Consider the following 19,519-nt stretch of genomic DNA (forward strand, 5'->3'; position numbering starts at 1 on the left):
AATAATACATACGAATATTTGGTAATCGAGCCCATGTGTATGGTTCCAGAGGAAGCAGATTAAAATCTTAATTTGTCTTGATATATGCAGGCGGAAACACTTTTGAAATAGAACAAAAGAACCGAAGCTCTGTGGGTATCGAGAAAGCTACAGGTTGACTTTATAACAACAGTACGAAAAGATGAAATATATGGGTCAAGTGAGATACCTATCTAATGAATCACAAAAACAGAGTAGGTGTGTTCGAATAGCTATTTTTTCTAAAAGTACTTGACGACAGTCTTTTAATTTGGATGATGAAAATGGATATCTTCGAAAAAATATGATTTTCTTGTGTGTGATAACTAGGGTTTATAATCTTCAACCACTAAAATTGTTTAGTCTGCCCTTCCACGAAATATTTAATTAGAATTTTTTTAAATGCTTAAGAATTTTCAAAAATTCCATTTGACATCCGAACAGACAATATTGTTAAGTTGAATCAATGCAGACAAGATCATTAACTAATGCTCATTAGCTAGTAGATACATTTGTCCTTTAAAATATAACTGACATATAACGATCGATCGTAATGGTGCTATGTGGATAAATTTATCAGTTTTCAAGAGCAAAATTGGCAGAGCGTCATCCCTACAATGGCTTCCATTTCTACGATTGTGAGCATGAACTGGCGTAATGGGGAGATAATTTTGAAGAAGTAGAATCCTGACTGTATGAATAACATTTCTGTATACATTGTATATACAAATTGACAACGTTCCTCCTTGTGATACGCTTTTCGTACAATACTATTTTAAGGATCTACTTTGCTGGAGCCCACCTTCACTAGTTTATTCGAATGATATTTTCAAAATATTTCTGTTATTTTATTTGCACGACAAAATGAAAGACGATATAATATCAATGGGTGTACATGCAATTTTTTGGCATTTTAAAAAATGTGTATTTATTATATGTCATTAAAAGGAATCCTAGAAACAAACAAAAAATCTTTTGTCGAGCAGTTGAACTGTGCACCGCATTTTTTTCATTATGCTTGTAAGGTGTCATTTTATCGCGCTTTTGTAGCATGTTTTCCCTTCCTGTTCATTTGCATGTCTTTTGGCAAATTCATTTTAAAAATTAAACCCTCTACTGTAAAAAAGATACATATGGTAATCTTTGCATTTGAAGCACGTCTTATTTTCTTCAACCTATAGGATAAAACTCTCATATTAATATGTGTATACCAACACGATTAATCATTTGATACAAAAAGATAGTTATATAAATACGGATATTTTTTAGAATTGAGGGTCATCCTTTAAAAGTTACGGTCATCATTTACAAATTACGGTCATCTTAAAAGCAGTTACGGTCAGCCTTGTTATGAATCGCTGATTCTGTTACGGTCATCTCGATTGTGATTTACGGTCATCTTGGCGATTTTTTCAAATCGAATTTCCCGTTTCATGAACATTTCTCAGAAGTAATAAGTGATTTCCGAGTGATTCTTTTATAAATTTACATCGTTTCAATGTATGATTTGTAAAGAAAATGATATAGAAACACTTTAACAGACAATACAGAAACTGACCTAATTTTTCATCCGACATCTTGGGATGACCGTGAATGCAGTTACGGTCATCAGCTTTACCCCAGTGCATTTTTAGGATAATTATAAAATACAGAAATTACAAATTATTTAACAAAAAACAATTTGTGTTTATCTTTTAAAACAAAAAAGTTATGTCTTTCTTTCGAAAGGAAAAATACGGCCACAAATCCAAATTTTGAGCAAATATACAAAACTTCGACCTCATTTAACCCAAAGGTAGCACATGGAGGTATATTTTTCATTACATATTTGATTTAATCAGGCAAAAAATAGCCTATATGGAAATTTTCATCAAACTGTAAATACGGGATCAAAACTGTATCGTATGCCCTTAAAACAAATATTTGAGTCCTAGAGTCCTAAAACTCGGCTCTAAAGACTATTTTTTAACGGCTCATTGGTTTCTGATATATCGTTATACTGCTCGTTTTTTGCCAAAAAAATCAGAACATTGCATTAACTTGAAAAAGGTAAAATGTTATCAACAATGTAATGTCTTTTAAAACAAATATTTGAGTCCTAGAGTCTAAAACTCGGCTCTAAAGACTATTTTTTAACGGCTCATTGGTTTCTGATATATCGTTATACTGCTCGTTTTTTGCCAAAAAAATCAGAACATTGCATTAACTTGAAAAAGGTAAAATGTTATCAACAATGTAATGTCTTTAGATTTGTGAATGTTTTTATGTTTGTAAAAACATTTTGTGTATGATATTGTCCTTCACTTGATTACACTTATAAACAGAATAAACTCAGGTTGTTTTTCAGTCAAGAATGCATGTTTTATTCCTTATTCACAAAAAAAAAACCAACCAGAAACTTTATTGATAAACACTGATTTTCTTAATGTTGCTCTCGAAAAAACACGAACAGTTCAAAACAGTGAAAAACACAGAATTGTAGGGTTTAAATACAAGGAAATTGTGCGTCTTTTGTTCTCAAAACATGTATTATATAAAAAAAAATAAGATGGACAGTCATGACTTAAACTATTAATATTGCTAAGAAGGATCTAGACTCGATATACAAAAATTGAACCGATTCAATCGGACAAGATTGATATATTCGTTTAAATTGGGGCAAGAGATCGTCATATTTGTTTAATTAGGTTGAACTTCCTGTTTAACATATTCTTATGTTTAAAAATTTACTTATGAATTAACGATAAAAATATCCTAGTTTTACATTTTTTACTTTTAGGTTTAATCAGTTCTTCAACGTTTCCATTATTTTTTCAATCAATGTTATTAATGGGCAGGCAAAATATTATCTTCACATGTTTTCTTTTTCAGATGAATTTGACACTTAGCGATATGAAGAGGTGACAGAATGATCACATATTTAATTTTATTGATAATATGGGTAAGTACACATAGTTTCATAGTTATACACGCTTGTTACTGTGCCTATAGTCATAACGTAGCCGTGTACATGTAATTACATATATTAAAGTGTGCATTTAAGTTCAATCTATAATCAACCAGGATAGCATTATCCGTTTACAGTCATCGTTTCTGCTGATGTCACAACAGCTTTAGTTTAAAATTGCCTGATATTAAATGTAAAAGTGATAATTCTGTAAGGTTAACTGCTTTATTTCATGGAGAATTCGCTATTTGTACATCATGAAATTACAAAGTTTTGTTTTATAGATTATGTCAGTTTATATTTATAAATCATAATTATGTCAATGGTAAATCAGTTGATATTATCAAGAAAGAATTAAGCATGAGAATTGCATAGTTTGTGATTGAAAACATATTTGTTTATCTATCCGGTTATGAAATTTTCTAATGATGTTTTAGATTGTCACTGCATCCAGTGGATATGATTTCAGATGTCCAGATCGATCACAATGGAAGCTTCGAGCTAAGGCTGTCTGTCTTGCTGAAAGCAATTATGTTTGTTTATTCCATATACTAAATAACTATTATATGGAAGACTGCATCGGGATAGATTATAGCAAAATAGGTAATTCTTAATAAGAGTCAGAATGGACTTTTTGACATTGTATAAAAGCAACAGTTAAGATTTTTCTTAACCTATCTATGATATAATAAAAAGAGGACATTTAAAAAAATGGTTAGAAACTGCAATTGATTGCCGATATGATTTATTGGAAATAGAAGCTTTCATAAGCACACTTCTTTTCTTATAAAACGTCAGCCTCTCAAGTCGTCCAAAACTTATCTCAATATATATATACCTTATATATAAATTTCGGTTGTTAAATGAACGACAACAGACAACGTCAAGTGTATTCCATGAGTATAAATGAAAATATGTTATGACTATAGGTTCTTGCATTTATTGTTCAATCATGATTTCTATTAAAAAACCATACTCATAGGTTCCATGGTAAACGTATCAACCTTAATTAACGAATTTAACACCAAAATAATATACTGTAACACTTGAAGGGTTTATATCTATATTCCGGAATAAAGGTACACATCAATCATCGTAGAAAATAGAATAACTACATGTTGTTATTTACAAAGAATGTTGATTTCGATTTCAGTTTTCTCCATTATTTTTACGCTAAACTATGGTTACTGTGTTTTACATAAAGAATGATCCTTTGTATTTATGTATTTATAAAACCAAAAGATCATTAAAGGATTTTTTCTATAACAAAATACAGTGAAAGCTAGAGACAGTGATCGGACGGTTGCGTTATCAAACTTCTTAAAAGCTAAATACTTTAGAAGGTAGAATATCTAGATCCTTCATACTTTGTGTAAATATGCCTTATGTTAAAAAGTTTCCGTCTATCATATGTCCGTCAGACAGTTTTCACTTAACCTCGACCTCATTTCATTGATCTGTGAATAAGGTTGAGTTTTCGTGTTCAAGTCGATACTTCAGATACTATAAGCAATACTATATTTGGTGTATGGAATGATTGTAAGGTATACATGTGTGACCTTAACCTCATAGTCATGGTTCAGTGGTTACAGAAAATTTCTTATATGTTCGTTTGTTTTTTCTAGATGAGTCAGCACTGTATGCAATATGTCTATTATATTTGGTGTATGCAAATATTATAAATGTATATGTCAGTCTGACATGTTTTATTTGACCTTGACCTCATTTTGACGATTTATTGCTTGGTATATTTGTCATTTTGTCTGTTCGTCTAATACTAGAAGTAATAGGGTACCTATATTTGGTGTAAAGAATGATTGTAAGGTGTATATGTATTATAAACTGACCATGACCTAATTTTCATGGTACATTGGTCAATATTAAGTTTGTCAATATTAAATTTTCCATGTATAGTTCGTTTCTTACATACTATATGCAATATTTCAACTTTATTTGTAGCATGTAATGATTTTAAGGTGAACATGTCTGTCTTGCAGAGTTCATTTTACCTCGACCTCATTTTCATGGTTCATAGGTCAATGTTAAGGTTTTTGGGTTAAGTTTGTTTCTTAGATACATTGTACATTGGTCAACTATTTTTAAAGCATATTTGGCATATTGAATTGTTGTTATGTTAACATTTATCTTGCAGTTTATCCGACCTAGACCTCCTTTTCTTGTATCATGTTAAGTTAATGTGATAGTTGTAGAAAAGCTCTATATTTAAGGCTATCAACAAGCAATTAATGGTTAGTAAAGAAGACGGGACTTTTCAGCGTGACTGTGCATTCTTGTAAAAATATTAATAGAAATAATAATAGGTGTATTTAATGAATCGTGCATCCAAAGTTATACCTTTATTAATTATTTTCATTCAATACGATCTTTTTTCTCATAAAACATCCCAGGCGACACCAAGTTCCAATATCATGTGCTTCAATACATACAATAATGACCTGTACGGTAAATTTTACATTGATAAAAACTAAATTTTACTTAAATATTGTTTATGTGATAGATATCATGTGTTTTTCCTAATTGAGTATAAAACCTTTATAATTTAAATCTTTGAAGAGTTTTTATAGCCAGAAACAATCCTTTCATTGATATACCCAAAAAACGTCGATAACGCTCATTTGAAACTAGTTAGAGTTTATTTCTATTTAAAATATTTCTTATGTTTGAATATGCGGGTTTTTATTTACTCTTATTTAATGAAACAAACGCCGTCCCCCTAAATTATACGCGCAAAAATGGCTATAAAATTTGTCATCTACATGGCAGCCATTTACATTGTATTAATAAAAGTATACATTCGATATTAAAAGATGAAGAAGGAAATGTTAAAGTAACAACAAAATTACATTTTACAAATATTAACTCTTGATGAGGTTTATACATTGATTTATCAACCCCACAGATGTGATAATTACCAAGGGTAACGAACGAGGTTAATTTCAATATCGGGGGTTAATTAGCACAGATTGATACATTGCGTTTTTCGATGTCGGACAAGGTATATCATCTCGAGACACCCTATCTCAGACGGCGTCTGTTTCTATACTCTATTAACTAAAAACTTTTTTTTTGTTGGCAACTATGTTAGATTTATTTGTATGTTTTTTTTTAAATATTCGTTTAGTCAGTTGTGTCTGTTATGTATTTTAACATACTACTAGATCCCAATTGTTGCCGCATTAACATATTGTGTCATACCAGTGGGAAGTGCAGCTATATATCTATAAAACCAGAATTAACACACCATTTCTTCGTTAAATGCTGTAACACTCAGGTATATGACAGTTGTTTTCCACTAGAATTTGTCAGTTTGTATCCAATCAGTAATGTAAACATGACTATTTTGTATTATTATACTTCTATTTAAATTCAAATGCACATGTTTTGTTTAATGTTTCAGGAAGTAAGCTTGTTTTCCAGCCAATATTTAACCTTGCATATTGCAATGACAACCGATATCAGCCCTTTACCTTTTCAACACAAGGCAATGCTGAATGTGTGTTTCCGAAATCAAATTGTAACGAAGAAGGACAAATAGTTTATAGGACTGGTAACGAGAGTGTTGATGTTGCATGTCTCTGCAATTACAAAAGAGCATACGCCTTTATAACAGAACCAAAGAACAAATGTTTTTGTATTCCAACTATGGAAGATTGTTCGTGTTACAGAGTGAACTGCCACAAGCTATCAGCAGGTAAATATTTTTGAAACTACCTTGTAACGGGCCATTTACGAACCCCATAATGAGTTGGTTCAAGAATTCTTAACGCGCAGATAGTGTGGTACCCTCCTTACACGAGGTATCAGATGTAATGTCTCTATTCTGACCAGGCGTGGCTGTGTTGTTGTACATACCGCACAGCCAAACGGACGTCCCACTGTGTCAATAGTTTTACTGTCGATCTAACAAAAAAAAAAGACTCAAGCGATCAAATTCAATTCTCTAAAACCATTTGAGTGGGACCATACATGAAGAACTGAAGTAAAAGGAGTTTACGTTAAAGAACAATTACTAACGTTGTTTTTAAACAAGACGATGAAATTACTTAATTTCCTAAGTTAATGACAAACACGTGTGTCGATCAGATATAAATAAGAGTTTATTAGGGCTTATTTCTTCATTTATTTTTTCATTTATTATTACGAAAAACCGAACAATTGACAAATTACAGTTTTAGACAATACACAAATAATATATAAAGACAGAGCAATGCAAAACAACTGGATTGATGTAAGGTGCTACGGAACGGAAGGCATATTTTGCAACACATGTGGCACCAGTGCTCTTACTCATGCCGGGATAAATTCGGCCACATTCAAGGAAAAGAGGAAACATTATGTTAAGGTTTTAGGCTTCTGACTACTTGTGGTAATATATATAAGACAATTGGATTGTGGTGGAAAGTTGTCCTGTTGCAAATCTCATCACATTTTTTCTTTTTTACTATGTGATAAATGCCTTAAACCATGTGCATATTTTTATTCTTGTAAGTATGAATACAAGCAAATCTGTGTTACCTGACCTCATCTCACCTATCCTCTTCATGCCGGTCGGCATTTAAAGCTCTGATACATTTTTTGTCCATTTCACACGGTCTTTAGTTACTGTTCTTGCCGTAGCCTATCCGCGCGAGGTTCGTGCCTTCTTACCAGTACGTCTCAAGGTAGTTTTGGGACGTCCAATATTGCTTTTTTCGTCTAGTTTCCATAGCAGTGCAACTGAACATATACTGTTGGTATCCATCTGTAGAACATGGCCAATCCATCTCCAACGCCGTTCTATTATGTCATGACTTTTTTGTTCCAGCTCCTATGTGGAGTTATTCGTTTGATATAGTATCGGGTCATCTTATTTTCAGTATCTGTCTTATACATCTATTTCGGAAGGTGTTCTATTTATTTTTGTTTTTTTTTAGTTGTTATCCAGGTTTCAAATTCATACAGCAGCCAGGACTGATATGACTAAGCTGTCCTGACCTTTGTTTTAAATGACAGTAGTGATAATCTCCATATTTTTATAACCTGCTGAATTGGCCTTTAACTTTCTTGAACCTGTTATCTATATCACAGCCACCTTTTGTTGTAAATATAATTAACTCCTAGGTGAGGGGAAGGTATCGACATCCTCTATGTCTTTGTCGCTTAACTCACCGGTATGTGATCTGTGGTCTTCATCTGCATTATTTTTGTTTGTATGTGTTTATCTGAATAGTACTAATTTGCTGGAATTTTCCTTAGGTTCACTTGAATTCAGCTGTTGGAATTTGAAAGATAGTAGTATTAAGTCGTCAAAAATCATCATGGTTATGCTTATAAATGTGTACATGACATTAAAATTCAAAAATAACAAAAATGTTGTAATCAATGTTTCAAATGTTTGGTTTACTGTAAAGTTCGTATATACATGAACCGTTTCATTTAAAATGGCATAAATTTTGACACTATTTTCCAACGTTCCTGATCTTATTTACCTATTTCCAATTATTTACAGGCTATTAAATTTCGTGTCCCTTTAGTTTTGAAATATGTTTTTTTATTATTTAATGCACGTCATAATTACTTTTCTTTCTCCAGATTATGAATGTATTAGGCATGATGTACCTACTCGAAAAACAATGTGCGATGACATAGGCTTACAAACGTAAGTTTTTGAACGTCAAAATTCAACTTGGTATTTTTTTTAGAGCGATGTAGTTAATATGTTGACCAAACGTGAAAGTTTTCATTGAAAGAACATCATTCATATCGGAGCCTGAATTCAAGGCTTTTTCTTTCAGTTTTTATGAAGCTCCTTTATAAAGCTTGCATCATTAATGTAGCTGTGTGCGCGCAAAGAAAATACACTGAAAGTTCTGATACTTTATGCATGTCGCAATTGTCAAATAAACATACAGTGCATCGCATACATTCACCCAGTTGTCTAGCATAATACAAAGTTCATGATCTAGTATACGTTGTTACGCAGGTTTACGTAAGAACTGAAAGTAGACAAAAAAGAACCATAAATAAGTTTCAATGCAAAACCCTTGTTGCATACCAAATATAAACAAATCGCAGTATAACCTTACAAAAATCGCAGTATAACCTTACACAATATCATAATGACTAGGCGAATATATCAATTATGCATATTAAAAGACATTTATTACATTATTAACGTTCAAATTACCTCTTTGGGCAATTAACATGTCAAAATTTGTGTTCATAGCATGATCGTGCTTCGTTCACAGGAATCTGATGTATCGGGGGAAAGAAACGACAATTTACTACTTAGTTTCTAATTGTAATATGTATCTTACTCATAATGAATGTACAACATGTACAATGGTTACATGGCTCCCCAAAATTAATGTTTATTTTTTTCAAAATACATGATAGTCTTATAACCACTATACTACCATTACTGGACATCGCATACTAAATGTCATCAAGCTCCTCGGTGGGGACTTCCTCGGTTTCCCCTACTGCTAATACTAACACTAGTTTTTGAATCGGCCTATCTAATTCCTGAAGAGGTGAATTCCTCCTTCCACTATTGTCAATTTGAGCACCGATCGTAACCCGCACTTTTCTAACAAGTCCATCCTCATCTACATGTGCTGTGTTGACCTTCCCAAGATGCCACTGATTTCGCGCGGCTTGTTCATCTTTGATCATTACTATATCGCCGACTTGCAAATTTCGTCTCGGAGCAGTTCACTCCTTTCTGGAATGTAGATTAGACAAATGCTCCTTTCTCCACCTATTCCAAAACTCGTTTGCTAAGAACTGAACTCGCCTCCAGTGTTTTCGAGAGTAAATATCACTTCTCTGAAATTGTCCAGGCGGAGGGAGAAAAATCTTTGACTTCATTGTAAGTATATGATTTGGCGTTAGGGGTTCCTCTGATAAGGGATCATTCAAATTGTCAAGAGTTAAAGGACGGCTGTTCACAGTTGCTGCGGCTTCGCACATAAAAGTTCAATTGTGTACCAGATTGATGCATTAGTGACGCAAGCACATGTCTAACTGACCGGATTTGACGTTCCCAAACTCCACCCATATGACTGGCAGATGGGACATTTATTTTGAATTCTTCAAAATCACACCCTTCATTCGAAAGAAATTGTCTTATACTTTTATCGTCCATTTCTGAATAAGCTTCTCGCAATTCTCGCTCCGCACCTAGTTCCTCTATCTAACCTTAGATGTCTTACAGGGCCACGCATGGCTATAAATCTACGCAACGCATTTATGAATGAAATGGTATCCAGTGAATTTGCTGTCTCTATATGTACTCCTCGGCATGATAGACACGTAAACCAGACACCATAGCGTTTAAGTTCTTTACGTCCAAATAAATCGACTCCGCTATAAGTGAAAGGCGGTACCGGATTAAGCCTGTCAATCAATATGTCAGCCAGTTTTTGTTCTTGAGTATTACTTCTGTGTTTTCTACAAATAACACAGGTTACTAGATATTTAAAAACGGCAGTACTACAACCAACTATCCAAAAATCGTTCGCTTGTATTTTATTTATTGTCATGCCTTTTCCTTGCATTTTGTGTTCGGCTTTCTCGTGAAAATGTCGTATGATTAGTTCTGTTACGTGTGAATGTCTTGGAATGATTACTGAATGTTTAACTACTAAGTTAATCTCGGCTCGTCGAAAACGATCACCAACTCTAATATTTCCATCCGAATCGAGAAACGGGTCTTACTTGTATAATGATGAAGTTCGTTTCAATTTAACATTTCGAATTCGGACTAAATGTCTATCTTCATAGGTTTTACCTTCACCCATCGATTGTAAAACAGCTATTTCTTCGTTAACTGACGATGCTTGCAAGTGTTTGATAATTTCAATCTCTGCAAGTTGCATGTCGATTACGCACAATGTACTCACGGGTGAATTTTTTTTACTCTCATTCTGTGATCTAAGTGTGTCATTTAGTTTTAAGCAAATGCTAACAGCTCGCTTTGTGTGATTTCAATTAGAAAAATATTCCAAGCGTTCAATCAAAGACGCAAATTCAATAACATCCATCTTAGTAGAAAATGCTTTCACTATCCGTATTTCAGGGTCATTAAGTGTCAAATCAGGTTTTTTCGCATCTGCGTCGAAAGATTGAAGTGTCCATAAAAATTTCGGTTGGGTAAACCAATTTGAGTTCTTCACCAAATCATTTGCGCTTGCCCCTCGTGAGGCTACATCTGCAGGGTTTTCCTTCGTGTCTACATACTTCCACTGTGTTGGACTAGAGTGTTCTCTAATCTGTTGCACTCGATTTGCTACAAATATATGAAATCTTCGGTTATCGTTCACAATATAACCGAGAACGATATTGCTATCAGTCCAAAACCACTCAGTAACGGTCTCATATCGAAGTTCGTGTTTCAGAAGTTGACTTATTCTGACTAATACTAGAGCGGCTGACAATTCCAAACGAGGAATTGTTAATAAACTACGTGGAGCAACTCTAGCTTTTCCCATTAGAAGTACTAGTGTACAATGAATAAGTTCATTTTCATCGATTAATCGGAGATACGAGCATTGTCCATAACCTAAAGTGCTAGCATCAGAAAAATGATGAAGTTCGCATACTGTTATATTTCCAAAGTCTTTCGGTTTTAAACATCGCTGATTTCTTTGTTGCGCTAGATTCTGTATGTCATTTCGCCGCTGTTGCCATCTTTGTATCAAGTTTCCGGTTCGTCCCAATCAATTTGATCGCTACAACATTCTTGTTGAATCTGTTTTCCCAGAAGTACGAAAGGAGAAAGAAATCCCAAGGGATCATACACGGAACTTAACGTTGGAAGTCTTTAAACGGCAGTGTCCATTTTCAACACTTATTCCTTCATCAAGAATAGAAATAAATCTTTTATCATCAAAAGAATATGAAATCTTGTTAACGTTTCTGTCCGAAAAGTCCAAGTTTCATCATGCGGGCAACTTCACTTGGAATTATTTCCTTAACGCTCGAACCAAATGAAAAGTAAACATGTGAATCTCCACTTTTATTTCCTTTAATTGATAACTCATTCGGAACCTCAAGAGCAAGAGTACGGTGACTGAATCCTATCGAGTCGCAGTTGTCTATTTGCAAGGGATCAACTATACCAACGATTCCCCACCCGAAATCGGTTTTCTGTCCATACGGTCCATTATCAATTGAAAATATGACCTTACGTGGAATAAGTGCACGAGGACAATTGTAACCAATCAATAGTCCAAACTCACAATCTCTGACGGGCATCAACTGTTCTGCAAGGTGTTCTAAATATGACCATCGACGTGCCATTTCAGCTGTCGGAATATGAGATCGGATTGCTGGCATGATGTCACGTGTAAATACCTGTGGAAGTGGTATTCTTACTTCACTGTCAAATCCCCTTACCACCAGACCTTTTATTTTACGACTGTCAACTATATGATTTCTGCATGCATTGTAGAAAGTAAGAGTGTTTAACATCTGTTAATTATCGAGTCTATCACGGAATGCATTGCTGATAATGAACGGATCACCGAATCTCTTCTCACGGAGTTCCTTTGCATCATCGTAAGCGTCTTCAGTAGACAATATTAGAAAGTTTTCAATTATTTCTCGCACTGAATCTCCGATATACTGAATACGCTTAAACGTCGGAATTTTTCGTTGTTCAATAAGAGTGTGGAATGATGATTTCCACGCAGGATATTTTAAAGGATCACCAAAAAAGACTGATAGTTTGGGTGGCGGCAGCCGACTTAGACTCAGTTGTTCGGCAAGTGATTTCGTAAGGTCTTCAATTTGAACGTATTGTCCTGTAACATTAGCAGTGTTTACATTATGAGGTACAAATGTTATAGCTGATGGATTAAGAGTTGCGGAACTTACGCTTGTCAAAACTGGCGCAGATGTTACGTTGGTTACTACTGGTTAGAACGCATGTGTGTCATTACTGGCACAGAACTTTCACTTTGTACAAATGACTGACTTACATTCAATGCAGACTGATCTAATATTAATTGACGGACGTTGGGTGTAGACTTAGTTTGCCTAGATTGATCGACATTTGAGACAAATCGACCTTGATCTTGTAGACTTGCAGTCGGGACAGAATGACCTTGAACTGAATACTTGTAATTTATATTGTGTATTGACTGAACTTGATCATGGTAAATATTCAACTTCTTTGGAACTGGTGACCTTGGCAGAGTAGTTACAAAATCATCATGATCATCCTAAATATTTTCAATAATGTCAGTATCTTCTTTAGCAAAAGTGTTGAAGAAATTTATCGAGAATATTAGCTTGCGGAAGTGATTTCTTTAATTCATCTAAATCTGAACCTTGACTAGCTTTATCGATTACATCTAGCTTGGCTTCGGTAGCCTCTAGTTCACGTATTGTTTGTATTCTTTCCAATTCTAATTTCGCCTTCGCCTCGATTTCAATGTACTTTAATTTTGCCTTCAAGTATTCGGCTCGCGAAGCAGTGTGTGACCGTTGGGATGCACTAGATCTATGTGAATGAGATGGATGACTAGATCTTGACTTACATGTATATGAACCTCTAGTTTTTACATTGTCTCTATCAATTTCCTGAACACGAGTCGTTATCCTTTTCATGAGATCTGCGTGATAGTTTTCACAAGTTTCGTATCGCTTAACTATCTCAGTGTCACTAATAAATTCGGAATGACCATGTGACTCACTTTCATTTTCAATAAGATTTGATAATTGTTTATAAACAATGATAAACACTTGTTAAATGATTCATGTTTTCAACTAATATATTTTGATGTTAGCGAATGATATTTGTACCTTTAGTGTCACTTAACTGTGACTGTACTTCTATTTTGTTTGACCATGACTTCCGAGAAAAAACTGCCTTTCGAAAGTTTTTCTGTAAAGTATCAACTTGCCACAAAAATCCCTTATCGGTTAAACATCGATGTCGTGTGATAGTACGAGTTACACCGGTAGCCTCAATTATATCGCCCTCGACATCGCCTCGGGACATCATGTTTAATTATTTTAAAATATCAAGTTATCAACAAAGAGATTATTATTATTGTCATAAAATTGTCAACATGTAATTTCTATCTGTAATTGTTCATCAAATGGATTCTTCAAATCTGTGTCGCAATCTTCACACATCAGACAGGTCAATGATGGAGAGTTCTTACTGTAGATGTGGGCGTCGCAAAGAAAATACACTTAAAGTTTTGATACTTTATTCATGTCGCAATTGTTAAATAAACATACAGTGCATCGCATACATTCACCCAGTTGTTTAACATTATACAAAGTTCATGATCAAGTATACGTTGTTACGCAGGCTTACGTAAGAACTGAAAGTAGACAAAAAAGAACCATAAATAAGTTTCAACGCAAAACCCCTGTTGCATACCAAATATAAACAAATCGCAGAATAACCTTACACAATGTCATAATGAATAGTCGAATATATCAGTTATGCATATTAAAAGACATTAAACACATTAATAACGTTCAAATTACCTCTTCGGGCCATTAATATGTCAAAATTTGTGTTCATAGCATCGTGCTTCGTTCACGGGAATCTGATGTATCGGGGAAAGAAACGACAATTTCCTACTTAGTTTCTAATCGTTATATGTATCTTACTCCTAATCAATGTACAATGGTAACAATTAAAATACAAACGGAAAGCGACAACCAGAGGGACACAATTGTTTTTCATGATAATGTTAATTGACTGTTGAAGAACACGTCCTCAGTCTAAACTTAGCAATGTGTTAACAATAAAAACATCGAGGCTGTAATGATGTCTGTCTTAGTCTTGTATTGTTAGAATATTAGTGTTTTTGACAGCTGAGGGTATAACTTATCCCTACCTTGTATGAAAATAGTGGTATATTTGTTGGACAGCCTCTTTATAAAACAAAATTGAACAAATTAATTCAATATCGTTTAAATTTTACCGAGTTATACGAGTTACAAAAGTATGGATGCCAAATACTTTATAAAAAAAATCTACGATCAAAAACTTTCCAAAAACATTCATAATATGCATATACATGATATATGCGATGTTGAAGACAAAAATTGTCCCATATTCATTTTATTTCATTCATCAAATCTCCATTTTTTTATGGAAATATTTCAAGAGTCAAAACAGACGTTCATCTTAGCTTTCCAATCGACATAAACCTAGCAATGCTCAACTAAAATATACCAATTAACATCAGTGCACTTTTGGCATATTTGCAACGAGAATTTGAAAAACATTTGTTGAAAATACAGATTTGAATATTAAACATCGCATGAGAAAATTTCTAAAATAAAATTATATTAACACTCAGAATTCCATCATTTATATATTTTTATATTCGTGGGTATAATCTATGGTACTGTTTATACCTATTTATCAGATAGTTTACAGGTATGCGCCAAAATTTCAAGTGACAACTATTTCATAAATATTCATTTAGCTAGGAAAATATATATATGCAAAAAATGATCGACAAAAATAAGGTACACAAAATTGTGACTGCTTTTTGCAAACGAGAAATATATGACTTTGCCTCTTTGAATAATTCATGGTATCAGTTTCTGTGTCGGTCACAGTTTTGATTTGAAACAGAAGTATTCTAAACAAAACTGTCATGTGCTATAATAGGTTAGACGTTTAACTCTGCGTATTGGAGATATTTGCATAGCATCTGATTTTAGGGAAATATATTAGTATATCAATTAATTTTAGATTATTTGAAATGTTTTTCACATGTTTCATGTAAAAACTTTCTTTTTTGTTAAAAACAATAATTGGACTATAACATTTCCACTTAAATTATTTATCAATTTAATTCTACCCAAATATTTCGATAATGTTACTTGAAATGATCACCGTTAAACATACCATTTACAAAAACAAAAATAGTTTTTTAAACATAAGTATTTCATGTTTCTTCAGACCAAACAAAACAAATACAACGACTACCTTCGTCTTAAGAGGGGAGCGCACTGGAGGTAAGTAAAATTATTTGGCACATATACAACAATTTTTGATATAAATAGACATTTTCAATAAAATGAATCAAATAACGTATTTCGAAAATGCAAGTAGTTTTTATTAAAATATTTTATGTTGTACAAATACATGTTGTTATTCGTGAGTCTTGTAAGCTTCTAACCAATTTAATACACCATGATTACTCCATGTCAAAAATTTTGTTAAACACATATACGAATTAGAAAGCAGCAGAATGCAAGACATAGAACATACAATCAAGCGGTGACAATGACGTAAACATTGGTAAATTTTTTTATTTCCGGGAGGTTGAAAACCATAATGCTTCGTACCTTGCAATTGTATATAGATGTATTACTGGCTTTTTAATATCATGAGCAACACGACAGGTGCTACATGTGAAGCTGGATCTGCTTATCCTTCCGGAGCACCTGAAATCAACCCCAGTTTTTGATGGGGTTCGTGTCGTTCTTGTACCTCTATTTGTGACATTTTGTTCACACATCATTGTCAAAATAATGGACTGTCGTACAAGTGAGAGGTTTAGCGCTATAAAACTAGGTTCAATCCACCATTTTCTACATTTCAAAATGCCTGTACCAAGTACAGAAATATGACAGTTGTTGTCCATTCGTTTGATGTGTTTTATCATTTGATTTTGCCATTTATTATGGACTTTCCGTTTTGAATTTTCCTCGGAGTTCAGTATTTATGTGATTTTACTTTTTATGTCACTTAGTATTCGTCTGTCCTTGACATATATTAACACGACTGCTTAATAATAAATATGTTTCTCATGTGATATGTTATCGCTAATTGTGTGCAGTTTTTCCACTGTATATGGTGTATATAGTCCATGTAAGCTACACATGTCTGCCAATAAGGTTTAACCTGCCCCTCACCTCATTCCACAGATCAGTGATCAGTGATCCTGTGATTTTGCTTGATACTTTACACAATTAGTTCAAATAAATTTGATTTATGGAATGATTGTAAGGTTTCGATCAACATATCATAGATACAAGGTACATATCCGACTGCCAGGTTTCATCTATCATTGACCTCATTTACGAATGCCTTGGGTCATTCAATTAGGTCTATATTTGGTTTACGGAATGACTGTTAGGTGACATGTCTGTGTGATAAGTTTCGTCTAACCTCACTTTCATTGTTCGTTATTCAATATTTGGTAATGTGGTTTCATAAGTTTATTAAATTCTTTAAGCGATCGGCTGCGTCAACTACATTTTTTTTTTGAGTTTTTGCAATTTGTACATGTATTTACCCTTATATTGTAAATGGTCAATGTTAAATTTGCTTTATTATACCCCTGCTTTTAAAAAAGTTGGGTATACTGTTTTATCTCTGTCTGTCCGTCCGTCTGTTAATTCATCAGTCCATCCGTCTGTATCATGAATAATTTTCGTCGCATCTTTCGCAGTAGCTACATTACTAGGGTTTCTTAAATTTGGTTGGAGGGATTATATGAGACAGCTTAACCGTGCGATGAGTATTCAGATTTATCACTCAACAACTTCCTGCTCACCTTATACTTTTAGCGGACGGAGTAATATAAGTGAGTAGAGGTTCACATAATCACTTGTTTATCATGCTTTTTTCAGGCAAAGTTAAACACAGGTGGATTTACCATCGGTCCCCTGTACCAATTTTCAAGGATTGATTAAAATTGTCATTTTCTTGAATATTTGAATTTGTGGTTTTACAAAAGTCTACACACATTTCTATATAGAATTTGTAATTAGGTAGACACTGAAATTCGTGGTTCCCAGGTTACCATGAAATCCACGAAAATTAGTATCAAACGAATAATAACGAATCCATAGTGTTCATACATCCTTGTCCTTATACTATTGAGTATAGGAGTTTTTACGGTTGTGTGCGTGTTTTAATTAGATTAAATTTGCTTGACCTAATCGTACTAAGCGAGTGCTCTTATGTCGATACTTTATGTGTTTCGTCTTCCTGTAAATGTTTTCACTGTAATTGTCGATTATGATTATATTTCTGCACCATGATATTGACAGTCTGATCAGCAATAAATGTATGTTATGCTGTAACAACGCTCATATGTAATACATTTGGAAATAAACATGCCATCAGAAGAAGTCAAAGGGCAACACCGTCCGCAAAAAGGAGGGAACAACTAATGATCGCTTAAATTCAATTATTTTGAACTAAATATTCAAATATCAAAAAGGTCAACATGACTGTACAGTTTACCTTTATATTTGAATTATCCTACAGATATAATGAGAAGATAAATTTGTTTAATCATTCCCCTCTCCCCCGTATTGATATCCTTACGTGAGGAAGTATTCTTAAAATCGTTGTCAATATAACGATAGATACAAACAAAATGTGACAAAATTTTTAATATTAATAAATCATTTTATGGAGGCAGCACACTTTCAATTATTCATTATAAGATTCCTTCATAGCTGAATACCTTATCCTATATGATAATGTTAAGGTTTTTTTCTCAATCAATTACGCTTACAACTCAATTTGCTTAACCTAAGCCGTCTACATAACATAGTAAAATCTTACTTTATTTTATGATGTGTAATGCATATGTGTACCTTTCAAGTTAAAAGCGCAGTTATTTAAACTGTTCGATAACTCGCATGCTTACATAAGAGGATCCGAGCTTAAGAGGTATACTGCTCACGGGTCCAGAATAAATTTGATTTGGCTTAAGATTAATTCATGGGTTTGTTGATCTTATTCAAATTTCATTTTCATATTAAATAGAATGCGATAAACATGATAAAGAATCTATACAAAGGAAGAAAGGGTAAGCAACGCAGGTTGTTGTCGCTAATACTTGATTTTCAGCAAACATGCATACATTGATCATGTACAGAATAGTTTGTAGCAATTATAATGAACTACGTTATGTGTGCTGCAATAACTGATAATGCTCTGACAAGGAGATTAAAATCAGAAAATTGTTGACGTATTATAGACGGACCTGATCTTCTTCACTTGGAAATTAAAGTAATTTCCTCAGTTTTTGTATGCCAACTTTACTTGTATGCCTCATTTGACAGACGAGATTTGAAAATCGGTAAATTGACTGTTGCCTAAATATATTTAGGGTCATACTTATAAAGATAAGAAGATGTGGTATATTTATCAATTAGACAACTCTAAATAAATGACTTACTGACACAGAATGTACAACTGTATGTCACCATATCACCTTGAACAATGAGTAAAACATAAACAATAACAAAGAATGTGGTCATTTAAAGGTTCATTGCTCATTGTAATGTTTTTGGTTCTTTTGTCTGATTTTTTTATACTATAAGATTAAACGGTCAGATATATTTGGTTTATGGCCTGATTGCATTGTAAGGTATACTAGAACACACCCGTGATATCGCGGGTCCGTGACTGAATTAAAGTATATAACTATGTGTAAGCCTTATTTTAATATTGGTATTGTCATCTGATAAAGTCGTGCCGATTATTATAAGATACACAGTTTTCTCTGCTTTCAAATCTTTCTGTTTGAACCCGTCGAGTTATTG

The 19,519-nt window shown here is 33.4% G+C and overlaps 1 protein-coding gene across 2 annotated transcripts in view; it reads left to right on the top strand.

The window, feature by feature from the left end:
* The window catches only part of LOC139527802 (uncharacterized), a 71,545-nt gene that overhangs the window by 22,095 nt on the left and 29,931 nt on the right, over positions 1–19,519 (top strand). For both annotated transcript variants that reach the window (XM_071323487.1, XM_071323488.1), the window contains exons 2-6: positions 2,890–2,959; positions 3,403–3,568; positions 6,384–6,677; positions 8,558–8,624; positions 15,909–15,964. In XM_071323487.1, the coding sequence (XP_071179588.1) occupies positions 2,927–2,959; positions 3,403–3,568; positions 6,384–6,677; positions 8,558–8,624; positions 15,909–15,964 (616 nt within the window). In that variant the 5' untranslated portion in view covers positions 2,890–2,926. The remainder of the gene's footprint in view (positions 1–2,889; positions 2,960–3,402; positions 3,569–6,383; positions 6,678–8,557; positions 8,625–15,908; positions 15,965–19,519) is intronic.

Source organism: Mytilus edulis, chromosome 6 (assembly GCF_963676685.1).
Source record: "Mytilus edulis chromosome 6, xbMytEdul2.2, whole genome shotgun sequence".
In the NCBI taxonomy this organism is placed as follows: domain Eukaryota; kingdom Metazoa; phylum Mollusca; class Bivalvia; order Mytilida; family Mytilidae; genus Mytilus; species Mytilus edulis.